The 13,299-nt window shown below is 38.7% G+C and overlaps 1 protein-coding gene across 2 annotated transcripts in view; it reads left to right on the forward strand.

Annotated features, from left to right (window-relative positions):
• The first annotated feature begins 7,616 nt into the window (after positions 1-7,616).
• Positions 7,617-13,299, forward strand: part of ctdspla (CTD (carboxy-terminal domain, RNA polymerase II, polypeptide A) small phosphatase-like a) — a 31,466-nt gene continuing 25,783 nt past the window's right edge. For both annotated transcript variants that reach the window (XM_035662248.1, XM_035662323.1), the window contains exon 1: positions 7,617-7,754. In XM_035662248.1, coding sequence (XP_035518141.1) covers positions 7,679-7,754 — 76 coding nt within the window. In that variant the 5' untranslated portion in view covers positions 7,617-7,678. The remainder of the gene's footprint in view (positions 7,755-13,299) is intronic.

Consider the following 13,299-nt stretch of genomic DNA (forward strand, 5'->3'; position numbering starts at 1 on the left):
AAATTGTACGTGTAGGTCAAACATTTTGTCTATAACTGCTGCAACACCACAATCTTAAAGGTCATTGCTATTTATTTGATTTCTGTCAGCAATACTGTGGAATATGTTTACATTTAGCTTTACTTTGTATAGAGGCTCTTATCTTATTATATAAGATAAGACAAGGTGTTCCTTTATTGATCCCCCTTAGGAGAAATTCAAAATAGACACAGCAGCTTAGGGCAATGTAGTGCAAAAGAAAGAGTGCAAAAGTGGAGGTACAACAAGATATCACAAAATAAAATATTGCTAAATATAATTATAAGATAATATATATAAAAATAAGACTATAAATTAAGTATATACACTATGCAATATTTAAGAAGGAATGGTGTGCAAATATTTGAGCAGCTTGACTAAAACTCAACTGTACATCTAGAAATTAAATATAAATATTTTTTGTGCGTTGTAGGTTAGAGTTTAAACCAGTCTTAGTCTGCGGGGGTTGGAGGTACTGGGTGCTGTGGCATTGTGGAGTCTGATGGCTGATGGTACAAACGAGCCTCCAAACCGCTTTATATGTCTACTTCCATTTTTATTTTAATTTTTACTTTTATTTTTACTATATGTTTATACCTATACATTAATTTCTAATCTATATATTGTGTTAGATATTGTATATAAGTACTATTTCTTTAACATTGTATTAGTAGAACAACTGTAATGAACAAATGTCACTATCTCATCATTTAAAATTGTGATTTAGGCTATTCTTCAATAACTTTGATTTATGCACAATCTGAATTATTATTTCATGATTTTGCTAAATTTTACTTTTTATTATTCAATGGTTATGGTTGTGGTTTTGAGAGGGGAAAGCAAAATAGAAAAATAATTCCCATTATGGCCTTTCCGAGCTATAGTGGTATTTTTCTAATTTCACTTTTGGTGAAAGTAAAAGTAAATTCCTAACTTTTACTTTTTCTTTCTGTTTTTGTTTTGGCTGGTATAATTAAGTTTCCATAACTGTGAGCATTCAGATTGAAGCATTTTACAGCCATTTGTAGGAATTTAATTGAATTAAAAATGTTTAATGGGAATTTTTATTACATTTTTGAGCAACCTTGAGTGTTAATAATATATATCAATGTATGTTATGCAACAGAAAGTAACATTTATTCCACTTAGTTTCTTAGAAGAATCCCAATTTTGCTCAGTGTTGAAAGGTAGTCATGCTGTATGTAGACTGCTGTTTTTCTGAAAACAGTTATTACATTACAGAGTGCAATATTCAGGATACAGTGGACCTTGCTCGCTGTTAAATATTCATTTAACGGTCAAAACTCCAAGAAGGGTTGTAGTATTAACAGTTTTTTAGACTGCTTTCTCTTCTCTATGCAAGAAAGTCAAAAAATTTCTACTTCTGCTCTTCAGTCCTTCACATATTTGATATCAGCTGTATGTGAACATTCATTGGCAGGCGTTGATCTAGACAAGGGGGAGGAATAAAGGACGAGGAGCGTCTGTTTGGATCCTCTTTGTTCCTCCAGAATTTTGTGATGGTGAAATTAAAGAGAACACAAGAGAGGAAAGCTAATTTAATACGGACCTCATAAGCCCTCAGATAATTGTTGAATCCCCAATAATAACCCATCCTGTGATATCTGCTCTGTCTGACTCCCTTACCAGAATTCCCTTTTTGTAAAGATAAGGAGTCGATCATTCCTCCCACAAGATAAATCCCAGACACTTCACATATCCCCAGGGCTCAAATCTAATCATCTCAGCCTTATTAAAACCTGTCCTGATTTAGCAGATGAACGACAAGATGTGGCCTTTAGTTTTTCAATCATTTTAATAAACCTCATTGATAGAACGATTTCCTGACATTTGACTGATGATGGCTGGTTTCTCAAGGTCTTTTCAGCATGTCACAGTCTGTTTGTGCACTGCTTTCATGTTGGATTATTGACTCGATCAGTTTGACTCATTCTGTGGTAAATTCCATTGATCCAATAGGCCTTTTTTTACTGTAGACAGTTTGAGTTGTCATAGTAGGAAAAGCACAGGTGTAACCTGACACCTTTAACGACAGTGAGCCAGCATGCACAATACCAGGACCCTGAAACTAAAGCAGCAAAATGGAATTCAGCCTAAGTTAATTTCATTATTTACAAATGTGACCTGCAAGGTGTCCAAAATCTGGTTACACAAGCACTTGTTCTGATCTTTTGCTCCATAGGAAAGGTGCTTGGATTCAGAAATGGTGTGTTCTTTGTGTAGGCTATAGCTATAAAAAAAAAAGTCAGCTTGCTTTGAGGAAGCATTGCACACACTTTGGTTTCATGCTGTCTGTTTAAATCTAAAGAGAAATTAAATGGAAAATAAAACAGAAGTGAAATCAGTAGCATACTAAGCAGCAGAAGAAGTATCAGTCAAATAAAAATGAAACAGCTTTCTTCCCCTCTTTTAATGTCAAATATAAAATGCCTGTAACCATCATGGTGGTGAAATTAAAATGTTTAATTTCCACATATTTGTGATAATGAATGTCTTTTTTAAGGTAGGAATTAACTGCTGATTAAAACACACCAGATATATGTTACACAATCTTTCCAAATGTGTCCATGTTACAAATAAAGTTGTTTGAAAATAGCTTCAAGTTTCCACAAGGTGGCACCAGAGGCAAACTCTTGGTTTGTTTCTATAAAAGCAAATCCAACCAGTACAATTACATTTTATTACATAACATTACATTACATTTATATACATGTTGTACAAAAAGTGGGGGTATTTTTTTGATATTTATTTGAAACACATTTTAACGAGTTGGGAATATGGTTTTAAAACTGTAAAAGACTTTGAATCTATCAGATTACGGAAGAGAAGTGAGCACATTTTAATGTATTTTTCCTTTTACAATCTGTGTTGTCCTGTAATTTGTGTCCAGGCCTTTTAAAAGTGAGATTCCAGGAACTAAACTGGTTTAATCATATTACATTTCCTAGTTTTGAAATGGTCTATAATGCCAAGCATATAATACAGCTTAACTGCAAACATCTTGTGATCAAGAAAGAGGAACACACAAAAACGCCTTTGCTGCAAATGTTTTTCTCTACGTCTTCTTTCCTGTACTGAGCTGTGTCCCTGCATAAGCCTCACCGTGTCATTATTTATGTGGGGTGGACCTTGAAGGCTCAACATCTTGAGGAAACAATGTGCAAGAGGCCGATCCAGAGAGAAAGCGAGAGAGAGAAAGGATTATGCGATTCCAGTTCCTTACTGAACTACACCCACGTTCATAAAACATTCAAGGGCCCCGCAGTCTAACAGCACACCAGATGTATTTGAAGGCAGTGAAAAAGATCATCTGTGTCTTATCAAAGTTAATATCAAGACCATATTTATTTTAATTATTCATCAACAGAAATGCGTTGCTCAATGGCCGTGCCACTCCGGTTCCCTCAGAGAGAGACATGTCAGCGACCAGTGATGTTTGAGGTCAGAGATCAAGAAGTGAATCCTGTAGTCTTTGGCCTCATCTCTTAAGATAGTGTTGGTCCATTATGTGAGGGTTTTTCTTTATCCCTTTGACACCCACCACTCTCTTTACCAACAAGTGGGTGAGGAAATGTTTGTGCCCTGCAGCTGTGATTGTTCAAAGAGCGATTATCTGTATCTGCAATAAGCTCTTAAGTGCTGTGCTCAGTCAAACATCCAGTTGACAATCATACAACTGACTGTTTTTATCTGCTGCTTCCGGATTTTACTAAAGTGAATGTTCTTTTATTGAACCAACCATGATATAACATTTGCATTACCATATGACCAGAAAAAAAATCATTGTTGGTACCATTTTTTAATAAGTTATGCTTTATAAAGGGTTTGCCATTTGTAAGTAATAGCTTTATTAATGCATTTACCAGTGCTTTATATATCAGCTATAAGCCAGCAATATATGAGCAACCTTGGCGCTTCCAGGTTGTAAAAAACAAAACCTGTGGCAGGTGTTAATCCCCCCGCAGGATACGTATCCTTTTAGCTCTTAAACCTGCAGTAGTTGATTTGTAGCCACTAGGGGGCAGTGAAAACAAGCTGTGAACACAAAATAAACATATCATCTTTTATATTGACAGGGCACACGTCAGCAAACAGTTGCCTACATACACATCTAGCAGACATGAAGCAACATTAGCATTTATTTTATTTACGCTCTGTTTGCTCAAAGCTAACATTAGTCGCTAACTTTGTGTGCCGTTCAGTCTTTGGCAGGTACCGAACAGTTGATTTTTAGCCTTTTTGATGAAGCCTGTTATGGCTGAAAATGAAAGTTAAAGTACAGAAAACACCATTTATAATACGTACAAAGTTGTGATCCATTATTAATATAAAACATTGATTGTATCTGCTTTGAATTCGTTAGAAAGATGACTTAAACCTTCTGGAATAAAATGGCAGAGAATGTGGAAATTAACGCAGCAACAGGTATAACTATAGCCTTGATGTATATGTAACGGAATACCAACATATATAACTGTATTATATTAGATAAAAAAGGATAAGCACCTTGAGGTTGCAGTTGTTCACATTAATGGCTTATCTATAATCTATACAGGGACAACTGATGTACATTTGCTGTTGTACTTTTAAATGTGTGCTGTCCCTGCAAAAATAAACAAATAAAATATATACAAGGCATTAGTAAATTATTCATTAACCAACAATAAAGCCATTAGTTACAACTTTGTAAAAGGTGACTGAACAGAAACTGGCACCTTTATGTTTCATGTCCATACTGTCTGATAACAGTATGAATAATATTATAGATGCTAAACCCTGAATAATTACCAATGCACTTATGCAATTATTCATCTTATCTATGTAAAGCAACCAACACACAGGCCATGCAGTAACAGACACAGTAACTTGACACTGACTGTCGAGTGCTGAGAAGTGATCGTGATTGTCACAAAGCGGCTCAGGGCCCTGTGTTGTGGTGTCAATTGTACACATACATTATTGTAAGCATCAGGACAGAGCCACTGACCCACATTGAGAGCATCATGTCGGCTGGGAGATTACACACTAATTATGAGCAGCATCAACAGATGACAGCCTGCACTTACTGTTGCTTTCCTCCCGCCCATATGCCGTCATACACTTGTCTCTCAGGTGGGGTCATTTGGGGCTGTGTGAGCCTCGGCTCCATTAAAGTGACAGCGAAGGTGAAGAGGGACGAACACTCAGACACGTCACTGCTGGCAGCAGACCAGAAAACCACTTTATCTACCTTGTTGTTATTCTACGGTCCACTGAGGCTGAAATAGCATGAATAATGCTTGTTTATCAGTGAATGTGGAGGGTGTGTAGGTCTCACAGGTGGATATCAGTTCAAGAGATGGGGAATAGGCTGCATGATGTAAACAGTAGATTAAAGGGGCAACTCGCTTATGTTACACATGCTGTTGAGGTCGAGTTATTCATCGCCAGGAGAACTTCTCCGCCTGTGAAAAACAACTAAAGTCTTCTGTGGCTCCGGGGGTGTTTTGCCAAGTCCGATGACGTCATAGTGATGTCATCAGGGGGTTTGGAGAGTATTAAGTAGAAAGTACGACCTTAACCCTTGCGTTGTGGAATTTGAAAGACATGTTCAGTTACCAGGAAGGCTCTGTCAATAAGGTGGTCCAGAATTGCATTATGGGAAATGTGGGATACTTATAGACCAACTCCAGACGTGTATTAAGCATTTATAAATGAAAGCTTTATTAATGGGTATTAATTAATTCACTAATGCTTTACAGGTGGGTTAGAAGCCAGATTCTGTTGTCGGTTGTGACAATTCATTAATAAATTCTTGTGTTTGTTTTTCATTTTTCTAGTAAGCATCACGTCTGCAGTAATAAAAGTTAATAAGTCATTTATTAACTTACAATAATCCATCTTACTGATTAATTAAAGAGCTAAAAAGACAAAGCGTCATGTGTCAAGCTGAAGGAGAAACGCCAGAAAAAGGGATTTCACAACTTGGCTACCCTAAAAGTATTAATGGCTTATAACGGATATATTATTAACCATTAATAAAGTCACAACTTATAAAGCGTTGTAAGTGATACCAATATGTCTCTTGTGAGAAAGAAAAGTTTCACTCTATTACCCCTTTAAAAATATATCTCATCTCTTTTTCAACTTTTGGAAAAACTAATGTCTAATAAACCAAAATCTGAGATATATTACAGATTCATAATATTCAAGATAGACAATTTTGTCATGTATTGTGGGACCTTACCCACCACTGAGGACACAAAGGTCTTGCTCTCAGTATTGTTTCAGAGAATTTGGAGATTTGAATTTGAAGGGTTTTTCAAGTCAAAATCCTTCAATTGGACTATTTTAAGCTAGAAAGTATTTCTCCGCCAGAATTATATTACTGCTATTGTGTGGAAGGATATGAAACAGCTTAAGTTAATCATATAGAGAGATGAAATTTGCCAAAAATATAGACCTACTTTAGCAGATTCTTTTTGCACTATAGTAACCACAATAAAGACACAATAACAGTAGAAAAAAGAGTACGTAAATAAAAATAACAGCTACAAAGCAAGCAGGTGGACAAAAATACCAGGAACAAACAACAATACCAAGCAACAAGATCTGCACAACAACAAGTGCATATGATTTCATCCATTTACCCGCAGTGTTAATTCACACACCCTCTGAACAACTGGACAAAGCCAAATAATCAATAAGGCTCAAGGATATTCGATCTCCACTTCAGGTCACAAACCAAATGTTTTAAGCAGCCAAGTTCATATAAAGAATGTAGAAAAATTAGATTTTACACATATCTTCTATCTAAAGTGGGTGAGCTTACTCAACTCTATACCTTAAAGTAAAATCCTGATATTGCCAAATATATGCAATATTAACTTCTTTGCAACTGTGCACATATTCTCAAGTTAAAAAAATAACCCCCCCTCCCCTCCCAGCTTTAAGAAACACCAACAAAACAGTGAGTAGTGGGCGGACTGAGAGCTTCTTCTGTTTTTTTTTTGTTTTGTTTTTTTTTACCCTCCCCAGCTCGGACTGTGGAGGGTAACCAAGAAAATGTTTGAAGGCGTGTTGTTGTAGTTGAGCCTGCGTGCATGCTCCCTGTGGCAGGAGGACGGTCGCCATCTCTGGGTAAACACAGTAACCGTATCACGCAGTTGATATTGTAGCGTGTGGACTTGAAGCCGGAGCTGTACAGTAGCAGGCAGCAGTCAGCAGCAGCAGTCAGCAGCGGGCAGCAGGCAGCAGGCGGGGGTGCTATGCTGCCTGCAACAACCCACAGCGGACGCACACCACTTCAACGCAGGACTGACGCTTTTGTTTGTCTCCTGCACATCGGACTGTCACCTCAGATGTTGACCGCTTCTTCTTCCTCCTCTCCTCGCTGACATTTCGTCTTGTTTGTAAGCTCCGGATGGGGGTGGAGGTGGTGGGGTGGGGAGGAGGTTGAAACGGGACTGCATGCTTCGAATAGAGATGGGATTTTAATGTTGCACGCAGCGGACGCTCTCGCCTGTGCGCAGCCGGGGGGACTGTAGTACGGGTTTTTTTTTTTTTTTTTGGGGGGTAGGGGGGTATGTTGCCAATAGGAATATAAAAAAACAAACAAAAAAAAAACGGTGTAGCCGAAGGTGCATAACATCTCGTTTCCATGGACAACACGTCCATAATAACACAGGTTGCAAATCCGAAAGAGGAGGAGAGCATTTCTTCAAGTCAAGATAAAGGTAAGGCGCGCAGAAATGTCACACACACATATACGGTTGTTGTTTTCATTTTGACGAAAAAAAAATAATTCAATTTTGCAGCCGCAGTTTATTTACATTGCTCGGTTGCCAAATGTGATCTGCAGCCCTCAGTGCAGAGAGGATACTGGGCTCCGGACTGCAACAGCAAAGCCTGAGTATCGACGGAAAACCTCCATTGTTCAGCTGAAGCAGAGAAACATTAAGAGCCCTCAGCCAGCCTGTCAATATACATCATGTTTTGGAGGAAGGCTGTAACTTTATTGCCAGGACCTTTATTTTTTATGGCAAACTAGACCTTATTTTAAATCTGCACACATTTTGCGACTTAAACGATGTGATATATGTATTTTGTTTTGTAATCTGTGTGGAGTGAGCTGGGTTTACTACAGGGGGCGGGTACTCTACTCCTTTCCTTGCACTGGCGACATCCATGTATGCATCACTGACACTGTAAAATGCTTGGTGTACTACCAATAACAAATACCACCGATGACCAGGGGTAAAAAATCAAACCGTTTTAGCTGCTGTACTTGAAGAAAAACACACATTTTTAATAATTTAAGTAGGAATATATGTAGTAGTGCATTTGGAAGTGCCTTTATTGGTGTTGTAGAAGGTGTTATTTATTAACAGAAAACCCAGTGGTAACATTGGTAACATTGTTTATTTTGCACATTTCTTCATCTTAGAATAAAACTACCTCAATTAAGCAACAATGGCATTAAATAAATGTATTGTTTATCAGCTCCTTTGTACTGTATTTGATGATAATAAAACAGTTATCATCATATAACCGACAGTGAATATTTACATGGTCAGAAATGTCCGCTCCCAGCTGTGTAAAAAGTGCCTGAAAACAAGAGCTCAACAGCTGCTCTACAGATTACCGTAGAGGCTGAACGAAAAACACATTTTCTCTCTTGTTGTTTTGCACAAGAGTCGCCACTTCACCATGTGGTGATGACATCAACGACAAATCCCCCTCATGAGTCAGGAGCTTTTCGGTTTTCATTTACTTTCAGAGGGGTTTTCACTCGTCTGTGCGGGCCAGTGACTCTGTCTTAGATTCAGATTTGAGTCCACACACAGGAAAATGAGGCTGTGGAGTACTGTGTACACACAAGTGGGATACACAGGTGTCCCTGGGAGATCACAGCAGGAGAGCATGGTTGTTTGGAGCTCAGGGCCCTGACATTCCCCCCACTAGCACCCATTCCACGGAGCCACAGGGTGCCTGGAGGCCAGAGGGACCACACCTTCCTGCTACACCCAGTGCTCTGTTGGAGAAAAAGGTCACCTTCCTGCATCACCTGCTGCTGAGCAGCACTGACATACATGAACCTCTCTGACTCACTGACCTCTTAGCTGGCTTTGGAGAAATGAAGAAAGCAGTGAGACTTTGGCTTTTCACTACTATTGTCACAACTCTTATTTGGTTGGAATCGACCTGCATAATCATAGCAGCCAGATCAATTATGATTTATGGTCCACTGCACGTTTTTTTCTCGTCGGCGTACTCTAATCTCGTAGTGCCGCCTTCATAATTAAAACCATCATAAACAAATCAATGAAGACAATCGCTAACAGCAAACATTCAGCTCCGTCAATGACTGCGCCGCAGCAGAAAGAAGTCATAACATCCAGGAAAGAAAGCATTTGTTTTTCCCTTTTTAGCACATTTTTAATCACTTGTGCAGAATTCCCACACTTTCTTGTCTGCAACATCCTGCTTGTCTTGAACAGTAAATCCCATATGACATGTGGAATCCGACAATTAATCTGGCAGGATAAAATCCAGGGTCAGTCGCTGACCAGAGAAGACACAACGCATGCACACACACACACACATACACGCACGCGCACACAGTGAGGCTCCTCAAACGGCTGCTGTGTGACACACACAAAGTATCACCAGGGAGCTTCCTGAATGGAGTCCCTGCCCTTCACTACTGGCTTTGTCAAAGCAGACAACAAACAGCTCTTGTTGTCCAGGACAGTTACTCTCTGACCTGCTCGGGCTGAACCGAAGCCACACACACACATACACACTTACATGCTGAATATTTCAGGGCACGGGCAGGCTATTTTCAGAGTCCTATCAGTTTCACTCCAAGCAAAGACGTAGTAACTCATTAGAGCCACGTTTTTTTAGACATTTGGTCAGGTGGAGATTATATCTTTATGCATTATGGATTATGTTAAATGAGGTGAGGGTTAGAATCATAATGTGGGTTGGTTTCTTTCTTCAGATAGAGGACATGTATTGGTACAAAGTCAACCGTGCCACACTTTTCGAGGATATACAAGGCTGTTTTTTGCACTAAAAAGCCAGTGCTGGAAGTGAGCCTATCAAATAGATAGTTGTGAACACATTTAGACTGTTTGTTGTATCATAATGTCGTTTTTATTAGATAAAACAGGAATGTTGTGCTAATTTGAAGCCAGATGTTGAACAGAAACCAGTGCAGAAGCACATAGGAGGCTGAGAAAACAGCGTTTCTTCTCTCAAAACCCAAATGAGGCTTTTCATTTGGCAGCCGTTTACTTGTCAGGATCTGATGCAATGAAATGTAATGACTGGACTAACAACGTGAAGGGAGTCACAGGCTGGTCAGCCTCCGACTCACTCCGCGAATCAACGAGGCTTTTCTCTGATAACTTCACAGTCCGACAGGTATCAATGGACGAGCAATTCACCTTAATCAGGTTAGGGCAAATCTGAGTTTAGCTCTTCGCTGCTGCTGCAGTTGGACACTTGGAGCGGTTTTGCACACGAAGTAACAAGTGTTGAGTTAAACGATGATTATGATATTAATGTCATTTGGAATTGGCTTTCACACATTCGCAACATTCAGAGAAACAAATTGTGTGTTTAGTTGCTTGAGTACGCCAAATTAATTTCAAAATAATTCATAGACTCACACAAAAACTGTTAATAGACTAATTGTTAATAGCAAAGGCATGTTTTGCTTTACATTTATGAGGAATCCTGGCAAAGTTTGGACTGTAACATATAGCTGGAATTGCACATTTCAGTAAAAAACAGTTTTTCCCTTCACTATTACTCAGCTTCATTAAGGAAGTCATTAAAGCCAGAGTTATTGTGATGTTATTCTTTCAATACTTTTTCACCAACCACCAGCACGATGGTTTGTTAAGACATAAACCTTTAAAAAGGGGTCACAAATGTAGAGTTTCAATTTTTTAAAAAGGGTTAGTAAATTCCTAATAGTTGTGCACTCTACTTTTTAGGAAAGATTACTCAAGCAAGAGGATCAGTTTTGGACTTTTCATGGGATTTGTTCACAATAAGAAAGATATATTACTAATCTAAAGCAGTGTTGCACAGCAAGTGTGTTTGTCAATGTTCTCTCTTTCATACTGTTGAAGTTACCCTGGAGTCCTTGAAAAAACTGTTTGCTTTTTTAAAATCGCTTATTGGAGACAAACAAACACAAATTATAATTTTGTTTGGTCTGTCCGGCTAAGGCTGAGTAATACGCATTCTCCTGAACAGACATAATGTCATTCTCCCCTGTCATTACTCCAGCGGCAGCTCGGGGCTGCAAAAAGACAGTTGAGACACTAAACTGTACGTTTCACAGAGGATATTAACCATCAGCCTTCTGTGGTCAAGGTACTCCAGTCCTGCTATATGTGAATCTCCCTCATATGAATGAGTTATATAATTTCAGTAGAAGCACAGACGACGAGGAGCTGCAGACGCTGGGATTAATGTATATTAATGGCATGTTAAAATGTCATGATTCCCTCAAAGGCTTGTTGGTTAGAAGATCTTGCCAGAGATTACCAGAAAGAACATGAGGAAGAAAAAAAACGAAGCTGTAATTATATATGGTTCTGGAGAAAAGCCTGTGATTTCATGCACACTTGGCTTTTGAGGTTATTCCTGGAACGCGCCGCTGTACATTAATAAAGTGTTTATGATGTGTGGACCACACCTGCAGGGGTGTGTGCAGCACAGTTAGCGAGGGAGAGCTACTGTGAGTTTTGGCTGCGCTGGAGTCCCTGGCACAACCTGCCACTCTGCTGTGTGCAGCACTTTGCTGTCATGGCCGGACTCAAGTGTTGGGTAGAGGAGGATTACAGTTTATTACTCGGTCATAGGTGGCGTAGATTTTCAAAGATATATTCGGATACAGTACGTCATTCTCATGCCTTCCACATCCTTTGAGAGTCACATTGGACGGCTGTGTGCGTGGTCAATATTCAGTGCACCCTTCTGACTGAGCAAAAGGCTGGACTCTGAAGTGCAGGTCCTTATTACAGATTTATGAGCCTATTCCAGCCAATGCTGCTCAGAAAAGCTGATTATCTGCACCTCCAGGGAAGTGCTGGAGTGTTAGACACATCTTCATTACTTTAGTCCAATACCATACTGGGCAGCTGATTGGAAAGAGTTGAATGTTTTTCTTCCAACCCTAAGCTCCTTGACTGATAAGCTTGTTAACTGTATGTGCGGGATCAGGCATGAAGTGGAAGTTGGGAGATTGGAGTAGGCTAATTTATCTATTTTACATTCATTCAATCCCACAACAAGAATGTTGTAATGTTTTAACAGCTGTAAGTAGCAAAATAAAGTATTTTTACAGTGACTTTGTGATGTTGTTGCTCTGCATTGTAAGTAACCACAATGGACTCGCTAGCACCGAATTTCACATTATGTATGAGCTCATAACCAGTCAATCACTGATAGTGGCTCCCTTAGGTGTTTGTTGATGTATTTTAATTGGGAATGTTGCCTAAAAATCATAGTTTATGTTCATATCTCCCCGATGATGTCTGTTTTGTGCCTGTAGTTCAATTTCTGAAGCTAGCAAATTGTTTAAGTATTGCCAAGTGAAAAAGGCCATAATAACGACTGTGGTATCAGAGAAGGAATAAATTCATATAATTAAAGGTAAATTAAAGGAATAGTTTGACATTTTGGAAAATACCTTTATTTGCTTCTTTGCTGAGAGTTTTGAGAAATTTGATACGACTCATGTATGTCTAAGCTACAGCCAGGAGATGATTACCTTAGCCAAAGACTTTAAACAGGGAAAAGTGTAAAAAAATATCTATAAAGCTAACTATTTAACTTTTTATATCTTTTTTGTTTAATACGTACAGAAACAGAAGTATAAAAACAACCAACAAAACAAGGCTAGCTGTTTCCCCATGCTTCGTGTTTATGCTAACCTGCTCATTTACAGTTCTAATATGTCAAACTCCTTCATTAAAACGTAATTTTTTCATGAATTCATAAAATTAAACAGTGGTGTAATGTTATTTTATTTTAAACGATTTAAACATTTTTTCAATATTGCGATGTCCGGAAGCTAGCCGAATAGCAGCTTTTCTAAGCTTCTGCTTCTCTTTTGTAAATGGTAAATGGACCTGTACTTGTATAGCGCCTTTCTAATCTACCGACCACTTAAAGCGCTTTTACACTACGTGCCACATTCACCCTTTCACACACAATCACTGTGGCAGAAGCTCATCGAACAGAAACTAATGCATT

Source organism: Morone saxatilis, unplaced genomic scaffold, assembly GCF_004916995.1.
Source record: "Morone saxatilis isolate NCDOM2014 unplaced genomic scaffold, NCSU_SB_2.0 Contig0, whole genome shotgun sequence".
Classification (NCBI taxonomy): domain Eukaryota; kingdom Metazoa; phylum Chordata; class Actinopteri; family Moronidae; genus Morone; species Morone saxatilis.